This window comes from Staurois parvus, unplaced genomic scaffold, assembly GCF_062004578.1.
Source record: "Staurois parvus isolate SC_StPar_1 unplaced genomic scaffold, SC_StPar_1.0 ptg001255l, whole genome shotgun sequence".
NCBI classification, from domain to species: domain Eukaryota; kingdom Metazoa; phylum Chordata; class Amphibia; order Anura; family Ranidae; genus Staurois; species Staurois parvus.
The window spans coordinates 482,904-506,522 of NW_028319051.1; the positions used below are offsets into that span (position 1 = coordinate 482,904).

At 44.1% G+C, this 23,619-nt stretch overlaps 1 protein-coding gene across 2 annotated transcripts in view; it reads left to right on the forward strand.

Moving 5' to 3' along the window:
* The window catches only part of TMEM198 (transmembrane protein 198), a 63,082-nt gene that overhangs the window by 35,781 nt on the left and 3,682 nt on the right, over positions 1-23,619 (forward strand). For both annotated transcript variants that reach the window (XM_089660627.1, XM_089660628.1), the window contains exons 3-4: positions 3,327-3,902; positions 15,373-15,572. In XM_089660627.1, the coding sequence (XP_089516753.1) occupies positions 3,327-3,902; positions 15,373-15,572 (776 nt within the window). The remainder of the gene's footprint in view (positions 1-3,326; positions 3,903-15,372; positions 15,573-23,619) is intronic.

Genomic DNA, 23,619 nt, shown 5'->3' on the forward strand with positions numbered 1-23,619 from the left:
AATTGAAGAGCCATGTATTGCCTAATTGTCTGAAAGATGATGGGGCTCAGGTGTGAAAGTGCCTGAAAGAAAGAAGTCTAGGGATAAAGTTAGAGTCAGAGGTTAGGGGACTAAAGTCAAGTGCTAGTGTTAAATTTAGTGTTAGGGTGTAAAAGGGGGGGGGGCCTGTTAGGTGACGGTTTGGGGGTCAGGATACGTTTTAAAGATCAAATTTAAAAATTTAAGGTGTTAGAGTAAGACTGAGGATTACGTTTTAGGGGTGTGTTGAGTATTACATTTTTAAAGTTAAGATATATGTTAAAAGTTAAAGTGTTACTAAACCCACAACCCTGCATTCACTATATCTGGTCTCCCCGGACCCTGCATTCACTATATCTGGTCTCCCCGGACCCTGCATTCCCTATATCTGGTCTCCCCGGACCCTGCATTCACTATATCCGGTCTCCCCGGACCCTGCATTCACTATATCCGGTCTCCCCGGACCCTGCATTCACTATATCCGGTCTCCCCGGACCCTGCATTCACTATATCCGGTCTCCCCGGACCCTGCATTCACTATATCCGGTCTCCCCGGACCCTGCATTCCCTATATCCGGTCTCCCCGGACCCTGCATTCCCTATATCCGGTCTCCCCGGACCCTGCATTCCCTATATCCGGTCTCCCCGGACCCTGCATTCACTATATCTGCTCTCCCCGGACCCTGCATTCCCTATATCTGCTCTCCCCGGACCCTGCATTCCCTATATCTGCTCTCCCCGGACCCTGAATTCACTATATCTGCTCTCCCCGGACCCTGAATTCACTATATCTGCTCTCCCCGGACCCTGCATTCACTATATCTGGTCTCCCCGGACCCTGCATTCACTATATCTGGTCTCCCCAGACCCTGCATTCACTATATCTGGTCTCCCACAGAACATGGAAATGCAATTATTATAGTAAATATAAACGGCTAAATATCTTTTCTCGTCAGTAGTATATAGCAGTCTTGTGACTTCTATCATCTGAGCACTGGTTAAAGCTTATAGGAGGAGTTTTCATTCTCCTCTGACTGTCCTATGAGGCTGCTGTCACGGTCTGGGTCAGGTTCAGAGACCAGTTGCTACAGCAGTGTAAGGTTTACCTGAAACCAGCAGGATAGGTACACCAGCGGGTCACCCTGGGAAATCACGCAGGCTCACCTGAGGTGCGGGGTCTAAGTATTAACTAGTTTTCACCAGAGCTCCTAATGGTGGAGATGGATTTGGCTGCGTGCTAATACCAGGTCGCAGATCTCAGGATCACCCCACCAGGGAATGAGCAAGCTGGAAACCAAAAGTGGATCAAACAGACTAGGGATCAAACAGAAGCGGAGTCAGTCACAAGCCAAGGATCGGTCACAAATGGTAGTAGATAGGATGAGGCAGATTCGTAGTCAGTAGCAAGCCAAAGGTCCATAACGAAGATGTAGACAGCAGCAGGAACAGTAAGCGGGATATTGGCTGGGAAGGCACAATAATCTGGCAAGGAGGAAGTGTATGGACATGGCTTTCATAGGAAGTTCATGGGAGGAGCAAGGAGTTCAAGGTTCAAGACAAACTGGGCCAAGGCAGGATCATCTAAAGAATAGTCAAGGGCACTGTCCAGCATTCCAGGTGGCTCAGTGAGAAGAAACATTGCCTCTCCCCACAGAAGGCCCAGGTTCAATCCCAGGCTCTGACAGCTGCATAACCCCTAGCCATCTGTCTGGACAGTGCTGATTGGCCCTATGCTGATCACATGCACCCTCCCAAAGAAAAAAAAAAACTCTCTAGCAATACACACTATACAGAGTATGTGCAGAGTGACTGCTAGAGCTCTGTAGGATCAGCAGATGGATTGGGGACTGTAAAAGAAAGGGAGGATCAGAGAAGACAGGATCAAACAGTCTTTTTGCACAATGCAGAAGATTAAACCCTTAGGCTCCACAGTGAGCATAACAAGCATGCTTTACTGCATAGCCTTGAATATGCCATTCAGTACTGTTAAATCACCTATTAAGAAGTGGAAAGTTCAGGGATCTCTTGATACCAAGACAAGGTCAGGTAGACCAAGAAAGATTGCAGTCAAAACTGACAGAAAAATTGTCTGGAATTCAAAGAAAAACCCACAGGCAACCTAAAAACAAATACAGACTGCTCTGGAAAAAGATGGCGTGGTTGTTTTTAAGGAGTACAATACGGTTATACTTGAAAAAAAATGAGCTGTTTGGTCGAGCTGCCAGAAAGAAGCTTTTACTTTACCAATGCCACATAAAAGCCCGGTTACAATATGCTTGACAACACCTTGACATGCCTAACCGGGCCTTTTTGTGTCATTGATGCAGTAAAGGCTTCTTTCTGGCACCTCAACCATGCAGCTCATTTTTGTTGAAGTGTCATCATATTGTGCTCCTTCAAAACAACCACACTGTCTTTTTCCAGAGCAGCCTGTATTTTTCTTATGGTTACCTATGGGTTTCCCTTTGTATCCCGAACAATTCTTCTGGCAGTTGTGGCTGCAATCTTTCTTGGTCTACCTGTACTTGGTTTGGTATCAAGAGGTCCCTGAATTTTCTACTTCTTAGTGGAAGTGATAACTGGCATATTCAAGGCGTTGGACATCTTTTTATGTCCTTTTCCATCTTTATAAAGTTTCATTACCTTGTTACGCAGGACTTTTGACAGTTCTTTTCTGATCCCCATGGCTCAGTATCTAGCCTAGTCAGCCTAGTCAGTGCTTCCATGTAAGAGCTAACAAACTCATTGACTATTTATACACTGACACTAATTGCAATTTAAAAAGCCACAGATGTGGGACATTAATCTCTAATTGGCATTTTAACCCGTGTGTGTCACCTTGTGTGTCTGTACCAAGGCCAAACATTCCAGGGGAGGGAAACTTTTGATCCGGGCCATTTGGGTGATTTCTTTTATCATTATGATTTAAAAGGAGCCAAACAACTATGTGATAATAAATGGCTTCATATGATCATCATCCTTCAATAAAAGAGCATTTTTTTGGCATGAACAGTCATATTTTCAAGATCAATGCCAAAATTTCACAATTTCTGCCAAGGTGTGCAAACTTTTGAGCACAACTGTGTATATATATATATATATATATATATATATATATGAATTACATGAATATATAATACATGTTAAGAAGAAGACTTTTGATACATGTGTCTAATAAATATAAATACTTTAGATCTCTCTAATATATTCATTCAGTATTGCTAAAAACTAACAGATAATCTGAAATGATATGTCATTATCTGGACACGATTATGATGTTCTGATTGTTATCCAATTGTCCCTTGCAGGTTACCGCTGCTTCAAGGCTGTCATGTTCTTGACAGGTCTGATGTTTGGCTCGGTGGTCATCTTCATGCTCTGCTATAAGGAACGGGTTCTGGACACACAGCTGAGCGTGGAAGCCAGCGTTGGCATTGGCCTGGGCATTGGTGTCCTTTGTGGACTGGTAACCATGCTTGTGAGGAGCGTGGGACTGTTCATGGTGGGCTTGCTGCTAGGGCTGCTGCTGGCCATAGCCACGTTAATTGTCATGGAGCAGTTCTACCACCCGCGCACCGTCTGGGTTCCGGTGGCGCTTCTCCTCGGGATTGGCATGCTGTTTGCCGTGTTGACCTTACAGTGGCAGCGCTTCTTCACTACACTCTCCACTGCTGTCTTTGGCAGTGCCATCATGACTGTGACTGTGGATTACTTCATTGAGCTCTTTCTTCTGGTGCAGTACGTGTACCAGCGCATGAAGGTTGACCCTCCGCAGTCTGTCTGCTGGTACAGCTGGGTCATCCTTGGGATCTGGCCTGTGCTCAGCTTACTGGGGGTGCTCGTCCAGTGGAAAGTCACAGCAGAGGGCTACTCACACACAGAAGGTAAGCTCATGCCATCAGTTGCTAACCTTTATGAAGTGCATTGTATCGATACATCCATGCCTCCTCTCACACTATTTGATGACTTCTGTGTCACTAACTACTTTGTAACCAGGCGGTCTTCTCCTGTCTATACCAATGGCAGAGATGCAAGGAAGTAAGGTGTAGTATATGATAAACACACAAACGTACACTATGTGACCAACGGTTTGAGGAAACATGACCATCCAATACAACCAAAGGTATGTGGACACCCCTACAAATGATTGAGTTCAGGTGTTTCCAGTAAGGAACTAAAGCATCCAAAGACATTGTAGGCAATTGTGTGCTTCTGACCATCTGTAACATCATAACTGTGCCCCTGTACATCCTCCAAAATCTTATGGTAAGCCTTCCTAGAAGAGTGCAGACTTTATAGCCACAAAGGAGGAGGACAAATCCATGTTAATGCTCATGGTTTTTGAACTGAGCTGTTCAACAAGCTCATATAGGTGTGATAGACACATTTGACTATATGTTGTATGAAAACTGTATGAACTAGTTCTGTTCAGCCGGTCTTGTGATACACGCAACCCTGGTAGCAAGACTGTAGTCTTATGTGTCACCTACCTTCCTCGAGTCTCTTTGCTGGACTATGAATAAGCATCGTCATGCTACCTATCATGTACTGACTAAGAACCCCTCAGCCAGCTCCTGCTGCCTGAAATATTTTAGGATGATAGCACTAAGCAATTCAAGAGGCTTTATTCATACAGTGTTCACTGAAAGCTGTGGGGTTATCATTGAGCATGGACAGAAATGTTCCATTATTGGTAGCATAGAAATTGGAGTTAAAACTATCTAATGTGGCTTGTATTGATGTTAGACAAACCCAACCCCTTGCACCACTTACAGGCCAGCCTGAGTTGTCATTATTATTGTACAAACGTTTAATAGCAATAACAGTTTGCACTTTACAATATAAAGAGAGACAGTAAAATTACAAAACAATAAAATACAAGAGGGTTAGGAGGGCCTTGCTCATAAGAGCTTACAATCTAATAGGGTGGGGCAAGTGGTATCCCCTTGTGGGGGATGAGCTGATGGAAGCGATAAAAGTTCAGTTAGTTTGAGGCATGATAGGCTTCCCTGTAGAGATTAGTTTTCAGGGTTGGCCTAAAGGCAGCCAGAGTAGTGGACAGAGAGGTAGAGAGTTTATCCTAGAAGAGGCTTTGGAGGAGTCCTGTAGACGAGCATGAAAGGAGGAGACAAGAGAGCTTGAGAGCAGGAGGTCTTGGAGGGAATAGAGAGGACCTTTTGGGTGATATTTGGATATAAGATTGGTGATGTAACTCCAGGCAGAGTTTTGGATGGCTTTGCATGTTGTTGCTAGTATTTTCAATGTATTCACTGGGCAAACGGAAGCCAATGAAGGGATTGGCAGAGGAAGGTTGGTAAGGAGGATGAGTCTGGCAGCAGCATTCAATGCTAGACTGAAGAAGGCATAGCCTATGGAGAGATAGGCCTATGAGAAGGAAGTTGCAATAGTCAAGGCGAGAGATAAAAAGTGAATGAGTAGCTTGATGGTTTCATTAGTTGAAAAGGGGCGTATTTTCGAGATGTTTCGAAAATGAAGTCTACAAGCTTTTGACAGCGATTGGATTTTGGGCTGAAAAGACAGGTCAGAGTCTAGGATTATACATAGTACCCTGAGCTGAAGGGAGGGACTGATAGTTGCATTATTCATCTTGATGGAAAAGTCATGGCGGAGGGCACAACCGGGGGCTGAATCTGATTGCCTGCAATCCTCCAGGTGCCAAGGTCCTGGAGTCCGTTCTTTCCCCACTGCAATCCACCATCCACATCAAAGACATTCAACTCCAGCCGAAGTTTATTTAGTCACAGCACACTACGCACTTCCACCCAAGGCCATGCCTTCAACATGTTCCACCCACAGCACGGCTTAATCATAGGGATTTGGATTTGGGTGGCAGAGAGCGATGTGCCATCATTGCCATAAACCTTGGCTGGAGTTGAATGTCTTCAGTGTGCGTCCCGTTATTTGGATGGTGGATCGTCTTGATGTTGTCACAGCAGTTGATCGGCAGGAAAAAGAACAAGCGAGGCCTATACTAGAAACAAGCCTGAGCAAGAGAATATTACACTGAAAACATACAGTATAAAATAATCACTGGTACATATTACATAACATAAATGGAAACAATTCTCTTTACCTTTAATTGGATTTTTTCAAGGAAATTTGAATCAGTCTATCAGTGTCGTGTATTACTATAACAATGGTTTCACCCAGAAGGAAGAATCGGCGCATTATGAAATGACAGTGTATCTTGAAACAATGTGAAGTCTTTAATACAGCACAAAAATATGTGACACTATAATCAGCTCTTCATACATTGTTCTGTACAATCCATAATTGCCAGCTAATTATAATTATTTCCAGAGATACGTCTACCGGGTAGCAGGTGCAATTAAGTACGTCACGTGGTGTCGTTGTTCTTCTCTGCACTTCCCAGCAAGACACGAAGCTGGAATTTCTTTAGAACGTTGTTTTTCCGCTTGTTTGTTGGGAATGTGCCGTATCCATTAGTGGCAGTTTATCAGGAATGAAAATAATAGATTACCGGACATTGTCATTGTGAAGGCATAATTCTTCTCTTAGGTCAAAAGTTACCTTTCCCTCTGTCTTCCAAAATCATGGCTGTTCCTTTAGGCAGACCTTAAGTCTTGAAAAGGGCGTTCTCCTCCCTGCAACTCCCCCAACCTCTGCCATTTGAAATGGTCATTTTTTTTTGCTTTGCATTTTTTTTTACTCCAGCTACACCCCCTGCCAGCAAATAAATAACATGCCTAAAATATGTTAAATACCAATATAATCTTATGGGAATATTTTTGCTAAAATTAATGGTCTGGGGATAGGGTCTCGGCCAGAAATTCAACAACTTAGTTTTGTGGTGTGTTGAAGTGCAGGGTTGTTGCCAACTACTGTACATGTGCATTGGGGTACCATTCTAAGTAAATGGCACTGAAACACACATATGCAGTAATGCACAGTAAGCCATGGGGGTTATTTACTAAAACTGGAGAGTGCAAAATCTGATGCAGCTCTGCATAGAAACCAATCAGCTTCCAGGTTTTATTGCCAAAGCTTAACTGAACAAGCTGAATTTAGAAGCTGATTGGCTACCATGCACAGCTGCACCAGATTCTGAGTGCACTAGTTTTAGTAAATATCCCCCATGCATCACTGCAACGCAATCCCAGCGGATCTTGAAGAAGAAAAGCATCCTGATTGGTATACTTACCTGAATTCTGCTGCAGTTCCCTACAGACTCACCCATTCACCAATCCAGCGCTGCTCACCTTCTGGGTTATTTCTATTGAGCTTGGGGTGTCAAGGCAGGTGAATGGTGCAGAGAGCACATCCTTACAGAGCATTTGGGATCTGCCCATAGAAAGAAGAGGGCAAAGAGGACCTGTGACGTCACCCAACCGGGTCAAAAGTGCCTGGAAAAATAGTACATTTTTAATGGTGTTAAGGGTGCCGTAAGGGGGGTTGGGGGTACAAATGGCCGACTGGGACTTGGGGGGGGGGGGTTGGGCTTAACCTTTTTACCCCAGAGGAACCCTAAAACTATTTCCAGGTCTCAGATTACCCCTTATCAGGCGAATCATGTGTGCGATCGTGCAAGAAGATATATGTATAATACAACTCAAGTAACAACTAGATGTGCCCTAACTTCTGGAGTGAAAACCGGATGTGCTCTAACTCGCGCGCTTGTGCACACACATTAGCCTGAGCAAGCGTGGGTGTTTGGTGTCCACTTCACTATGTAAAGCGATACTAAAGGTTAATTTTTTATTTTTTTTTAAATAACACACGTGTTATACTTACCTGCTCTGTGCAGTGGTTTAGTACAGAGCAGCCTTCTCATGTCGGCTCTCCTGGCTCCTTCTTTCTGTCAGGTGCCTCCATAGCAAGCAGCTTGGTAAGGGGGCAACCGAGCAGGTGTGTTCCCAAGCCGCTGCACCGTGTGTCAATTCACACATGGAGCCGCAGCTTGCCCCCCTTCCTCCTCATTTGCTGACTGGCTGTGATTGACAGCAGCGGGGGCCAATGGCTCCTGCTTGCTGTCTCAGTCAATGAGGAAGCAGCGACCCAGGACAGCCAAAGCTCTCGTGCACATTGCTGGATCGTGATGGGGCTCAGGTAATTATTAAGAGGGCTACACACAGAAGATTTTTTACCTTCATGCACAGCATGCATGAAGGTTAAAAACTTTGAGCCTTTACAACCACTTTAAAGCTGCATTAGAGACCAGAGTATTATAAGTGGTCATCAGCTTCTGCCACCTTTGACCTGATTCTGTGCTTGCTTCCGTGTTTACCTGGCCTGCTTGTTGCCCTGTTGCTGACTCCAGCTTGTCTGCTGGTCTGGTACCTTCTCTGCTCACCCCGACACTGATCCTGGCCTGGCTCTCCCTTCGGTTCTTGGTGGGCTGACCACCTCAGATCTTGCTCGCCAGCTTGCTTGCTGCCTACTGTTCTGCACCTGCTACCGTGTCTTCACATCTGCCAGTTCACCAGTCTGCCTGCTACAAGTATCTTCCAGCCAGGATCTCCTACAAGGCACCCGTGCCACCCGTGCTGTTATGTCCTGTCCAGGGGCGGACTGACCATTTGGAAACTCGGGCACTGCCCGAGGGCCCGGGGTCAGTGGGGGGCCCTATGAGATGCCCCTGGTACCCTTTTGATAGGCTTTTTTGAGTTTGGGCAAGGACCCAGGGGCCCCATGATCCCCTATTGCCCGGGGGCCCCATGATTTGTCAGTCCGCCCCTGGTCCTGTCATCACCTACAGGAGAAACAGGTCAGGAAGTGTAAGGGAAAGCCCTCTCGTGAGCTCGTCCTCAACCAGGTATGTGACACCCCTGAAAAAAACAGTTTATTGAGGGAGTCAGTGAAAAAATTACCCATTCATTGATAGCCAATTGGAAGAATGCCCCCCTAACAGCCGTGGTCCTATTTCTCTCTTACAGACAGCTAAAAATTTCTCTGGTGTCCTACCGCTGCCTCTGCCAAGTGGCATTGGAGCTGGAACCATGCAGGCAGATGGGAGTCCAATCAGCCACAACTCAAGGAACCCCTTGGAACCACTGGAGGAACTCTAGGGTTCCATAGAACCAGATTGAGGATGGCTAATTTAGAGGGTTGTAGTGCTATGGTAACTACTGGAAGAGAGCTTTTATTTTTACTAGTATGTGCTGTCAGTGGAACATGGTCCATAATGCAGGAAGTGTAGAGCGTCACCTTGAGGTGACTACAAAGTACTGCATCAATTTACACTTCTCAAAAGTTTTATAACAAATTTTGAGATGTCTGTGATGAATAATAGCACAATTTGCTAAATAAATATTTGATAGAATAATTGTAGAATTGTGCATTATCTACATTGCTGGTGGAGCAAGATTAAAGGCCGGATTACGATTCACATTTAGATTAAGGACCGAGCTAATCGCATTAACCATTAGGAATGATTCTACAGGTAGGACAGTTGTTGGCTTTAGCGAAGTGTGGATTTGCTATGGGATCCAGGCTTTAGACCTATTTTGATTATTTATGTACCGTAAAGGGGAGCAGTCAGTTCTTATGTCTGGATCATGCTGGCATTAGCTTGTAAACACTGATCTGAAGAGCAGCAGCTTCAACAAACATTTACAAAAGCATTTAACAAGCTTTCGAAAGCATTCTTAAAGCCATTAAAATACTTTTCAGCTCCAGGCTGGGAGTGAAAAACATTTTCCAGGGCTGCTTGAAGCTTGCTAAAGCCTGCTAAAAGGTAATTTAAAGCTACAGCCTGCATTATATAGTATCAGTAACATTTTTTTCCATATTTCTCTATTATGGTCAGGACTAAAATAAAAAATCTAATACCTTTTGAAATTTTTAAAAATAATTTAGTAAATATCATGCATATAATATTATGTACTCTTCTTATCTAGCTGTTGGCTCTCTAGTTTTCGTTATACTGTACATGTGATTGTGTCAATCTTAAGCCTGGTGATGTGAATATCGGACAAATGATTGTCCATTTATTTATTTGCATGCTAGTCTCGTATCGAAAATGAAGAAGTTACTATAGTTAAAAAAATTCTCGTAAGACAGAATACCACTTCGGAAGTGATGTAATGTATTGTATTGTAATGTCTCCTGTCTGTTTCTGAGCCTGCGTGGTCTTGGTTTTGCGTGGTCACTTGATTTTTTACAGACAAATACTGTACTGTCCTAGTTAACTAGCAGGAGCTAAATGATTATTTTTTTAAATAGAGAGGCTGAGCAGCAGCTTGAAGAATGGTCTCAGGGCTGAGAGGATCTGCAGGTCAGTTCCTTGATGCCTCCCCCTGCTCTAGAATTTTGGAGAAGATTCTAGAAGCAGTGGGCAGGGGTGAGGAGGGGTTGGCCTGCACACTCAGAGGACTTTGGTCAATCCCCAAGCAGGAGGGTTGGCATGGAGCCAGCCTTTAAGTATGACTGAGCCTGCTCAGCAACAGGAACGTTTGGGTGAAAGATGGAGTGAGAGGAAGAGATGCAGGAGCCTGGGAGGGGACCCAATGGGAAGGGGCCTACTTACAGGCTGGGTTTTGGACAAGAGGATCATTCAGCCTCACCAGTCCCTAAAGGGAGGACTACCTATGGAGCCAGGAAAGGAGCCATCCTAGCAGAAGGCCTGAAGGCAGCCACCAACCTAAACCAGCTCAAAGAAAAGAGAGTGAGTAATCCTACACTCCCTGGGCCAGCTAAGGGGAAAATAGCACTCTGGTGGGAAACCTGATTAGCTCCTTAGCTGGGATTATTCAACTTAAAGTAGCAGCCACTGGATCCCCTTGTCCAGGGATTCCTCCAGGCAGCTGGGTAAAGAAGAGGATTTATCTGGGGTCTGCAGTGTTACACCAGGAGTGGTATCTATTTGCAGTCTTCTCTCCTCTACATCATTTAAAAGTGCTGAATTTATACAGCTTGTAGTGTTGTCAAAAAAAGGGGTTGGAAAGCTGACCTGACATTCTGCAGAGCTCAGTTAGAAGAGCTCTGAGAGCTGATTGGAGGGAAGAGATCCCCCCCTTCACACAGCTCACAGAGCCGAGGTTTACAGTCTGCTGGAGGTTCCTCCCTTGTCCCCATTTTTCTCTTGGTGTCAGGAAAACTGAGGGATCTCCAGCACACAGCCTGTGATTGACAGCCTCAGCTCTGCTCCTGTGTGCTGTGTGAAGGGGGGTGTTTCCCTTACCTCCAATCAGCTCTCAGCACTCTCCTCACTGAGTGCAATGTCAGATCTCCACCCCCTGATTTTCAGAGCTGAGAGATCCTGTGTAAATTCTGCACTTTGAATGGATGTAGAGAAGAGGAGTCTTCAGATAAAACGGTACAACTTATGTAGGAGAATTTGTTTCACCGCTTTGCATCACTCGAGGTCAGTCACTTCACTGGGTATATATAAAGGTTTACAACCACTTTAATTAAAATTGCTTTATCTGGTCCCCTAGGCCTAAACAAGCATTTAACCCTTGCAGTGCAGGGGCAGCCCCAGCATTTTCACTTTCCCCGAAGTTCAGCTTTAACCCGCTGGTAGGTTTACGCTGTTCCAGCTGTCCACAAGCTGCGCACAGTGCTGGCTAATTTGTCTGGACTCGGTTAACATTGCAGCGCCCTGATGGCTCTCAGATCTGAATCTAATCAGAATCAATGACCAGGCACGACGTCCAAGCCTCTCCGGAACCACTAACGATTCGCCCTCCAGGCCCTTTCCTTTAAGAAACAAATCTCTTAATCTTTAGCGTGATGAAAGGCCTTTTGAATTGGCTGCAATCAGAGACTCGGTGATATGTCAATTACAGACCATGCAGAGGCCTCTTTCATGAATTCAGCAGTTCAGATAAAGATTGGGCGTCAGGGCACGCTCTATTGTGGGAGCGGCTGATAAATGGTGCAGCGGGATCTAGTCCTTACTCGGTAAATGCTAAGGCAAGCCATAGATTATGCAATTACCTTTCCTGCAATCACGGTTTGCAGGAAAGAAATCACTTGATTCCTCCACGGTCATTGATGGGGGAATCCCTCCCATGGAACACAATGATTACTGCTATGGGCTAGAGCCACTGGCAGTAATCGCTTGCTAAAAATACGACTGGCTGGTTGTACTCAAGTTATTATTGGATTATTGGATTGATTATTGGATCGACTTCAGTACAACCAGCCTGCCCGTAGATGGATCAAATCTTGGCCAGTCCCTGCTGAACTGACCAAGATTTGTTTCATCTATGGCCGGTAAGACTGGCCATAAAGGGAAAGACTGTCCTGACCGATCTGAGGAAGGTTAGACTAAACAAACGAGAAGGCAAAGGATCATAAAAGAGCATACAAATGTTATTCACAAATTGAAGGTATTCTCTAGAGAATATTTGGCTTTTCAATTGTATGTACAATGAGCCGTGGCCCATCATTGTGATCATGTCGTGCCCATCATTGTGATCGCTCACAATCATTCAAGGAGAACTATTGTGTATTTTCAGTGAGAGCATGTTCTGAGCTATTTTATGTTTGAGCTCTATATACAGTTGTGCTTACAAGTCTGCATACCCCTAGAGAACTGGTAATATACAGCATGTACCATTTTAAAGAAAACATAATTGAGCAGGAAAAACACATTTCTCTTATTTTCTTTGGGATTCATATTCAGCTGTAGGTTGTAACAGAATGGCCCAATCATAAAACAAAACATGGCAAGTAAATAAATGAAATGCCCCCCTGTTCAAAAGTCTGCATCCCATTAGTTCATAATTCTGTGTATTACCCCCTTTAGCATCGATGACAGCTTGTAGTCTTTTGTAATAGTTGTCTATGAGGCCCTGAATTCTTGCAGGCGGTATAGATGCCCATTTGTCTTGGCAAAATTCCTCCTGATCATGCAAAGTCTTTGGGTGTCTTGCATGAACTGCACATTTGAGATGTCTCCAGAGTGGCTCAATGATATTAAGGGCAAGGGACTGTGATGGCCACTCCAGAACCTTCATCTCTTAGGGTCACTGTTGTGCTGGAAAGTCCAAGAGCGTCCCATGCACAGCTTCATGCAGAAGAATTCAAATTGTCTGTCGGTATTTTAACTATATATATATATATATATATATATATAAATATATATATATATATAACTGTATATAACATGCTGCATTAATCTTGCCATCAATTTTCACAAGATTCCCCGTGCCTTTAGAGCTCACACATTAAACATCAGTGAGCTACCACCATGCTTCACGGTGGGGATGGTATTCTTGTCGCTATAGGCCTTGGTATTATACAGTATGTACCATTTTAAAGAAAACATAATTGAGCAGGTAAAACACATTTCTCTTATTTTCTATGGGATTCATATTCAGCTGTAGGTCATAACAGAATGGCCCAATCATAAAACAAAACATGGCAAGTAAACAAACGAAATGCCCCCTCTTTGAAAGTCTGCATCCCCTTAGTTCATAATTCTGTGTATTGCCCCCTTTAGCATCGATGACAGCCTACAGTCTTTTGTATAAGTTGTCTATTAGACCCTGACTTCTTGCCGGTGGTGTAGCTGCCCATCCATCTTGGCAAAATGCCTCCAGGTCATGCAAAGTCTTTGGGTGTCTTGCATGAACCACTCATTTGAGATGTATCCAGAGCCGCTCAATGATATTAAGGTCAAGGGACTGTGATGGCCACTGCAGAACCTTCATCTCTTTCTGCTGTAACCACTGGAGGGTCAACTTGGCCTTGTGCTTAGGCTAGCTGTCGTGCTGGAAAGTCCAAGAGCATCCCATGCGTAGCTTTCATGCAGAAGAATTCAAATTGTCTGCCAGTATTTTAAATATATATATATATAAAACTGTATATAACATGCTGCATTCATCATGCCATCTATTTTCAAAAGATTCCTTGTGCCTTTAGCGCTCACCTCCCCCCCCCCCAAAGCATCTGTGAGCCACCATCATGCTTCACGGTTGCGATGGTATTCTTGTCGCTATAGGCCTTGTTGACCCCTCTCCAAGCATAGCACTTATGATTATCAGATTATCACCTACTCTCCTCTCCTTTAGGCGCACCCTGAAAACCCATCTCTTCAGGGAAGCCTACCCCCTGCTAACTTGACCGACCTCCTCCACTCTTCCTACCACTCCATCCCCCACAGCTATCTCCTCCTGTACCACTATCCCGTCCCTTCTAGATTGTAAGCTCGAAAGAGCAGGACCCTCGATCCCCTCATGTTTTGCATTGTATTGGTATTGTTCTGTCACATGTTCTGTCCCCCTTTGTAATGTATAGCGCTGAGTGAACTATCGGCGCTTTATAAATACTGTATAATAATAATAATAATTGTAACTATAAAGCTTTACTTTGGTCCTGTCTCTCCATATTACAGTGTGCCATGAGCTGTGAGGTGTGTCAGGGTGTTGTCGGGCATATTGTAACTAGCTTTTTTGTGGCATTGGTGTAGTAAACACTTCTTTCTGGCAACTCAACCATGCAGCTCAATATTGTGGTGTTGTACTCCTTGAAACAATCACACCGATTTTCCCAGAGCAGCCTTTATTTCTCCTGAGGTTACCTGTGTTTTTTTCTTTCTATCCTGAACAATTCTTCTGGCAGTGGTGGCTGTAATCTTCTTTGGTCTACCTGACCTTGGCTTGGTATCAAGAGATCCCCATATTTTCCACTTCTTAGTAAGTGATTGAACAGTGCTGACTGGCATGTTCAAGGCTTTGGATATCTTTTTATTTCCTTTTTCCATCTTTATAAATTTCCATTACCTTGTTACACAGGTCTTTTGACAGTTCTTTTCTGCTCCCTATGGCTCAGTATCTAGATTGCTCAGTGCATTCACATGAGAGCCAACAAACTCATTGACTATTTATACACAGACACTAATTGCAATTTAAAAAGCCACAGATGTGGGAAATTAACCTTTAATTGGCATTTTAACCCGTGTGTGTCACCTTGTGTGTCTGTACCAAGGCCAAACATTCCAGGGGAGGGAAAGTTTTGATCTGGGCCATTTGGGTGATTTTGTTTGATTTATGATTATAATATTATGATTTAAAAAGGAGCCAAACAACTGTGTGACAATAGCTTCATATGATCAATATCCTTAAATAAAAGACAATTTTTGGCATGATCAGTCATATTTTCAATATCAATGCCAAAATTTCAGGATTTCTGCCAGGGTATGCCAATTTTTGAGCACATCTGTAACATTTAGATATTTTGTGTATACAGGTGTATAAATCAGACCACAATGAGGGCCAAGAAAGGGAAAGGAGGACAGAGGGATTTAGTTAAACAGAAGGATAGTTCCTCCAAATGTGGGACAGTTGGGGCTTGTATTTATAAAGGATGTACAATATTCATATAAGGCACACAACATAACCTATGTGTTTTCCTTGTCCCTACCAGTTATCATTAGCCGGCAGCAGCGCCGGGTCCAACTCATGAAAATAAAACAGAGAGAGGAGCGTAAGGAGAAAAAGAAGAAGAAGAAGAGGCCTCACCACCATCATCCTCATCCTCAGCACAAAACACCCCACCCGCCTGAGCCCGCCTTCCGGAGGAAGCCCACCCCTATCCGCCGATTTGATGGCGATGTCATTTCCCCAGTAAGTGATCTGTTATGTTCTTGAGAAGAGGATATTAAGGGGGGATATGATCTCCATGTATAATACATAAGGGGGGATATGATCTCCATGTATAATACATAAGGGGGGATATGATCTCCATGTATAATACATAAGGGGGGATATGATCTCCATGTATAATTCATAAGGGGGGGTATGATCTCCATGTATAATACATAAGGGGGGATATGATCACCATGTATAATACATAAGGGGGGATATGATCTCCATGTATAATACATAAGGGGGATATGATCTCCATGTATAATACATAAGGGGGGATATGATCTCCATGTATAATACATAAGGGGGGATATGATCACCATGTATAATACATAAGGGGGGATATGATCACCATGTATAATACATAAGGGGGGATATGATCTCCATGTATAATACATAAGGGGGGGGATATGATCTCCATGTATAATGCATAAGGTGGGATATGATCTCCATGTACAATACATAAGGGGGGATAGGATCTCCATGTATAATACATAAGGGGGATATGATCTCCATGTATAATACATAAGGGGGATATGATCTCCATGTATAATGCATAAGGTGGGATATGATCTCCATATATAATACATAAGGGGGGGGGGTATGATCTCCATGTATAATACATAAGGGGGGATATGATCTCCATGTATAATACATAAGGGGGGATATTATCTCCACGTATAATACATAAGGGGGGATATGATCTCCACGTATGATACATAAGGGGGGTATGATCTCCATGTATAATACATTAGGGGTATTATATATGATCTCCATGTATAATACATAAGGGGGGGGATATGATCACCATGTATAATACATAAGGGGGGGATATGATCTCCATGTATAATACATAAGGGGGGATATGATCACCATGTATAATACATAAGGGGGGATATGATCACCATGTATAATACATAAGGGGGGATATGATATCCATGTATAATACATAAGGGGGGATATGATCTCCATGTATCTCCTGGATTCTTTCCTAGATACACAGAATATAACTGGATATAACATTTATAGGTAAAGTTGATCCAGGGAAAATCAGATTGCCTCTCGGGGAATCGGGAAGGAATTTTTCCCCTGCAGGAGCAAATTGGATCATGCTTTGTTGGGTTTTTTTTTGCCTTCCTCTGGATCAACTGTGGGTGTAGGATTATAACTTTTTTTTTTTTTTTGGTTGAACTGGATGGACTTTTGTCTTTTTTCAGCCAGACTAAATATGTAACTATGTAACATGCCCTCATATTCCTTCTGTACTGAAATGTATTGTAATCGTACTGTCTCCCTTACATTGTAAAGCGCTGCGCAAACTGTTGGCGCTATATAAATCCTGTATTATTATGTATCTATTTGCTCCCCCTCTTGTGTTTGGGATATAGAAACTTTACAGGAAGACTTGATTAAATAAAGGGGTGGGCAACTGCATGGCAAATGAGGTTTAATACAGATAACGTAAGATAATGCACTTGGTGACTAAGCCCCGGTTCATGCGACATGTCATGCGATTTGCGACTCACTTGACAAGTTGCATCCCATGTCTTTCAATGGCCCTGTTCTAATAACTGCAACCCAAGTTGCAGCAACTCCAAAAAAGGTTCCTGCACTTTGTTTGTGCTACTTCATTGTGACTTGCATTGAGATGTATCATTGAAGTGGCAGCAAGTGGCAAAGCAGTCGCACAGCATTATCATACTTACAATCTCGCGACTTTGGGGTCCCATTGGTGTGAACCGGGGCTAAAAATATGAATGTAAGTTACACACTAAGGGAAGAACCTCTGGGGGAATCCAGGATAGGAAATGATCTGGGAGTACAAGTAGAACACAGGTTTAGCAATAGTATGCATTGACAGCAAGCAAAGTTAGAATACTGTTAGCATGCATTAAAAAGGGTCACAAGTCCTCAGAAAGGATCTGCTGGAACTGGAGAGAGTCCAGAGAAGAGCAACGCAGCAATAAGAGGTCTGGAGGACCTCAGTTAATAGAAGTGGCTGCAAACAGATAACTTCTACTCCCTGGCGAAGAAACACTTAAGAGGAGATATGGCTGCAATATTCAAATATCTAAATAGTGATTCTAGCATAGGGAGAAAACTATTCAGTCTCAGGGACTATAAGAAGACATGTGGACACTCAGTGAAGCTGGATGAGAAGCAGTTTAGCCCTAAGCTATGGAGGGGTTCTTTACTGCTAGAGTGGTAAGAAAAGGATGTGGAACTCCCTTCTACAATTGGTGGTGTCACTGGGGCGTACCAATAACTTAAGAAATGTTTTAGATGGGCATCTAAGCGAATGCAATATACAAGGATATGGAAAATGGTAGAGACATAAATGGTAGACATAAATGGTAGAGACATGGACTGATGTCTTTATTCAGCCTTACCATATATGTATCTATAGGAACATAGGATGATGGCAGAAGACGACCAGTCTGTCAAATCTGCTCATTTTTAAATAAGAAATAAAATAACTGTGTATACAGTGCACTAAATTCTGTTTTCCCACCATCATGGGGATGAGTTCCAAGTTTCTCTAATGAAATCCCTTCAAAAGATGTAACTATGTCTATAGCAGACCATGCAACTGCTATGGGGCCTAGAAGCACGGGACGGACCCACAGTGATTTCAATAGGTAGCAATTACATCTGACAAATACATTTGGAATAAATGAATATATGTAATGTTTGGGAAGCTTTATATAACTGCAATGAAAATACAGTGCTTTGAAAAAGTATTCATATCCCCTGAAATTTTCCCCATTTTGTCATGTTACCACCAAAAACGTCAATGTATTTTATTGGGAATTTGTGAGATAGACCAACACAAAGTGGCACATCATTGTGAAGTGGAAGGAAAAGGATAAGTGGTTTTCAACATGTTTTACAAATAAATCTGTGAAAAGTGTGGCGGCATTTGTATTGAGGCCCCTGAACTTTGTAGAACCACCTTTCGCTGCAATTACAGCTGCAAGTCTTTTTGGGGATGTCTCTAACAGCTTTGCACATCTAGAGATGGACATTTCTGCCCGTTCTTCTTTGCAGAATCGCTCAAGCTCTGTCAGATTGGATGGAGAGCGTCTGGGAACAGCAATTTTCAATTCTTGCCAGAGATTCTCAAATGGATTTAGGTCTGGACTGTGACTGGGCCATTCTAACACATGATTATGCTTTGATCTAAACCATTCCATTGTAGCTCTGGTTGGATGTTTCGGGTCATTGTCCTGCTGGAAGGTGAACCTCCACCCCGGTCTCAAGTCTTTTGCAGACTCCAACAGGTTTTCTTCTAAGATTGCCCTGTATTTGGCTCCATCCATCTTCCCATCAACTCTGACCAGCTTCCCTCTCCCTGCTGAAGAAAAGCATCTCCACAACATGATGGTGTGTTCAGGGTGATGTGCAGTGTTAGTTTTCCACCACATACAGCGTTTTGCTTTTAGGCCAAAAAGTTCAATTTTGGTCTCACCTGACCAGAGCCCCTTCTTCCACATGTTTGCTGTGTCCCCCACATGGCTTCTCTCAAACTGCAAACGGGACTTCTTATGGTTTCTTTCAACAATGGCTTTCTTCTTGCCACTCTTCCATAAAGGGCAGATTTGTGGAGTGCACGGGTAATAGTTGTCCTGTGGACAGATTCTCCCACCTGAGCTGTGGATCTCTGCAGCTCCTCCAGAGTTACCATTTGTCTGCTTCTCTGCTTAATGCTCTCCTTGTCCGGCCTGTCAGTTTAGGTGAACGGCCATGTCCTGGTAGGTTTGCAGTTGTGCCATATTCTTTCCATTTTTGGATGATGGATTGAACAGTGCTCCGTGAGATGTTCAAAGCTTGGGATAATTTTTTATAACCTAACCCTGCTTTAAACGTTTTCACAACTTTATCCCTGACCTGTCTGGGGTGTTCCTTGGCCTTCATGATGCTGTTTGTTCACTAATGTTGTCTAACAAACCTCTGAGGGCTTCACAGAACAGCTGTATTTATACTGAGATTACATGACACACAGGTGGACTCTATTTACTAATTAGGTGACTTCTGAAGGCAATCGGTTTCAATAGATTTTAGTAAGGAATATTAGAGTAAAGGGGCTGAATACAAATGCACACCACACGTTTCAGATATTTATTTCTAAAAAATTTTGAAAACCATTTATCATTTTCCTTCTACTTCACAATTATGTGCTACTTTGTGTTGGTCTATCACATAAAATCCCAATAAAAAGACATTTACGTTTTTGGTTGTAACATGACAAAATGTCCTCTAAAAAGTGATCCGCACTTGATTGCTTTCCAGAGGGTGGTGCAGCAGACAGGGATTTAGGAGGCAATCCTGCAGCCTCCTGACGTTTGTTTTTAGTTTTTTGCTATAACGCCGGCAGTGATCGAACAAAAGAAACCAAACAGGCTGGTTGTACTGAAACCAATCGATGGATTGACTTCAGTACAAACAACCTGCCCACAGATGCAATCGAATTTCGTCTGATCCCTACTGAACTGACCAAATTTCGAACCATCTTTGGGCAGATTAAAGAACATTTTTCCCACTGACCACCAATGTAAGAAGCATTCTTCCCACTGATCACCAATGTAAGAGACATTCTTCCCACTGATCACCAATGTAAGAGACATTCTTCCCACTGACCACCTATGTAAGAGACATTCTTCCCAATGACCACCAATGTAAGAGACATTCTTCCCACTGACCACCAATGTAAGAGACATTCTTCCCAATGACCACCAATGTAAGAACCATTCTTCCCAATGACCACCAATGTAAGAGACATTCTTCCCAATGACCACCAATGTAAGAAGCATTCTTCCCAATGACCACCAATGTAAGAAGCATTCTTCCCACTGACCATCGTACTAATGTACCATGAGCTGTAGATATACCGTATATACTCGAGTATAAGCCGAGTTTTTCAGCACATTTTTTGTGCTGAAAAACGGCCCCCTCGGCTTATACTCGAGTCAACGTCTGCAGGGGGCTGCTGTCTCTTACCTGGCTCCGGTCCCACGATGATCCGGTCCAGGAAGCGCGGCTGCTCCTTCATTCGGTTCGTCCACTGGATGTTTGCGCGGCTGCTTGGCCGCCAGAACTGTAGCTCAGGAAAGGCACACAGGCGGCCAATCACCGGCGAGGAGGCGGAGCTGAGCGGCCCCGCGAAAATCGAGTGAAGGAGATGCAGGTAAGTGTGCCGTGCTTAGGTGCTGCTGCAACCACATATGCTGGCTGCAGCAGCACCATACTGGAACAGGGGTCAGCAAGTGTCAGTGGGAGGAATAGTGCCCCATCATTGGTGTCACTGATACCAATGATGGGGCATTATTCCTCCCACTGACACCAACGATGGGGCACTTTTCCTCCCCCCCACTGACACCAACGATTGGGCACTATTCCTCCCCCCCCACTGACGCCAATGATGGGGCACTATTCCACCCCCCACTGACACCAATCATGGAGCACTATTCCACCCCCCACTGACACCAATCATGGGATACTATTCCTCCCCCCCACTGACACCAACGATGGGGCACTTTTCCTCCCCCCCACTGACACCAACGATGGGGCACTATTCCTCCACCCCCCCCACTGACACCAATGATGGGATACTATTTTTCCCACTGACACCAATGTTGGGACACTATTCCTCCCACTGACACCAATGATGGGACACTATTCCTCCCACTGACACCAAAGATGGGGCACTATTCCACTGACACCAATAATGGGGTGCTATTCCCCCCACTGATACTAATGATGGGGCACTATTCCTGCCACTGATACCAATGATGGGGCACTATTCCTCCCACTGACACCAATGATGGGGCGCTATTCCTCCCACTGACACCAATGATGGGGCGCTATTCCTCCCACTGATACCAATGATGGGGCACTATTCCTCCCACTGATACCAATGATGGGGCACTATTCCTCCCACTGACACCAATGATGGGGCACTATTCCTCCCACTGACACCAAAGATGGGGCACTATTCCACTGACACCAATAATGGGGTGCTATTCCCCCCACTGATACTAATGATGGGGCACTATTCCTGCCACTGATACCAATGATGGGGCACTATTCCTCCCACTGATACCAATGATGGGGCGCTATTCCTCCCACTGACACCAATGATGGGGCACTATTCCTCCCACTGACACCAATGATGGGGCACTATTCCTCCCACTGACACCAATGATGAGGCACGATTCTTCCCACTGATACCAATGATGGGGCACTATTCCTCCCACTGACACCAATGATGGGGCACTATTCCTCCCACTGATACCAATGATGGGGCACTATTCCTCCCACTAACACCAATGATGGGGCACTATTCCTCCCACTAACACCAATGATGGGGCACTATTCCTCCCACTGATACCAATGATGGGGCGCTATTCCTCCCACTGACACCAATGATGGGGCACTATTCCTCCCACTGACACCAATGGTGGGGCACTATTCCTCCCACTGACACCAATGATGGGGCACTATTCCTCCCACTGACACCAATGATGAGGCACGATTCTTCCCACTGATACCAATGATGGGGCACTATTCCTCCCACTGGTGTTCCCACCCTCGGCTTATACTCGAGTCAATAGTTTTTCCCAGTTTTTTGTGGTAAAATTAGGTACCTCGGCTTATATTCGGGTCGGCTTATACTCGAGTATATACGGTAGTAATCATTAGTAGGGGTTCCCAGAGACCAGAAAGTTAAAGGAGCCAGTTATTCTTTATCTGCTTCCCCGCCAGCCATGTGCATATATGACAGCACAGCAGTGAGCTTCATCACCATGCTGCAATATACACTCACTAGCTCACTTTAATAGGTACACCTGTTCAATTGCCTGGTAACACAAATTGCTAATCAGCCAATCACAAGGCAGCAACTCAATGCATTTAGGCATCTAGACACGGTGAAGATGACTTGTTGAAGTTCAAACTGAGCATCAGAATGGGGAAGAAAGGGGATTTAAAGTGTTACTAAACCCTGGACCCTGCATTCATTATATCTGGTCTCCCACAGTACACAGAACATGGAAATGCAATTATTTTAGTAAATATAAACTGCTAAATACCTTTTCTCATCAGCTGTATATAGCAGTCTTGTGACTTCTATCAGTGTCCAGCAGAGCACTGGTTAAAGCTTGTAGGAGTTTTATTTCTGCTCCAGGAGGATGGAGAACCCCTGACCTTTGTTTCAACAATACTGATTGGCCTGTGCTGATCACATGCACTCTCCTAAGGAAAAAAAAAACCTCTCTAGCAATACACACCAAACTGATCATGTGCAGAGTGACTCTACATGATATGTCTTATCGGGAGATAAGAGGGGGACACTGGAAGAAGGGGAGGATAAAAGAAGTCAGGATGAAATAGCATTTTTCAACAACGCAGAGGATTAACCTCTTAGGTTCCACAGTGAGTAGATCAAGCATGCTACACTGCATATACAGACTGATTTTACTGCTGTGGGTTTAGTAACACTTTAAGTGTCTTTGAACGTGGCACTGTTGTTGGTGCCAGACGGGCTGGTCTGAGTATTTCAAAAACTGCTGACTGATCTACTGGGATTTTCACACACAACCATCTCTAGGGTTTACAGAGAATGGTCCGAAAGAGAGAAAATATCCAGTGAGTGGCAGTTGTGTGGATGAAAATGCCTTGTTGATGTCAGAGGTCAGAGGAGAACGGGCAGACTGGTTGCTGCGACATTCAGATGGTAGGGTCAGAATTTGGCATAAACAACATGAAAGCATGGATCCATCCTGCCTTGTAACAATGGTCCAGGCTGGTGGTGGTGGTGGAATGGTGCGGGGAAGATTTTCTTGGCACTAGCAAGGTGTACCTAATAAAGTGGCCGGTGAGTGTATATACAACACAGCCAGCCTCCTAGTCATGTAATGGCAAGAAATATGTTCTTCTCCTAGACCATGCTGGAACTGGCCCTGTTGTTAAAAGGGTGCTGCAACGACTTCTAACTGGTCACGGTGGCTCCCAGCGCTGCAAGTCACTG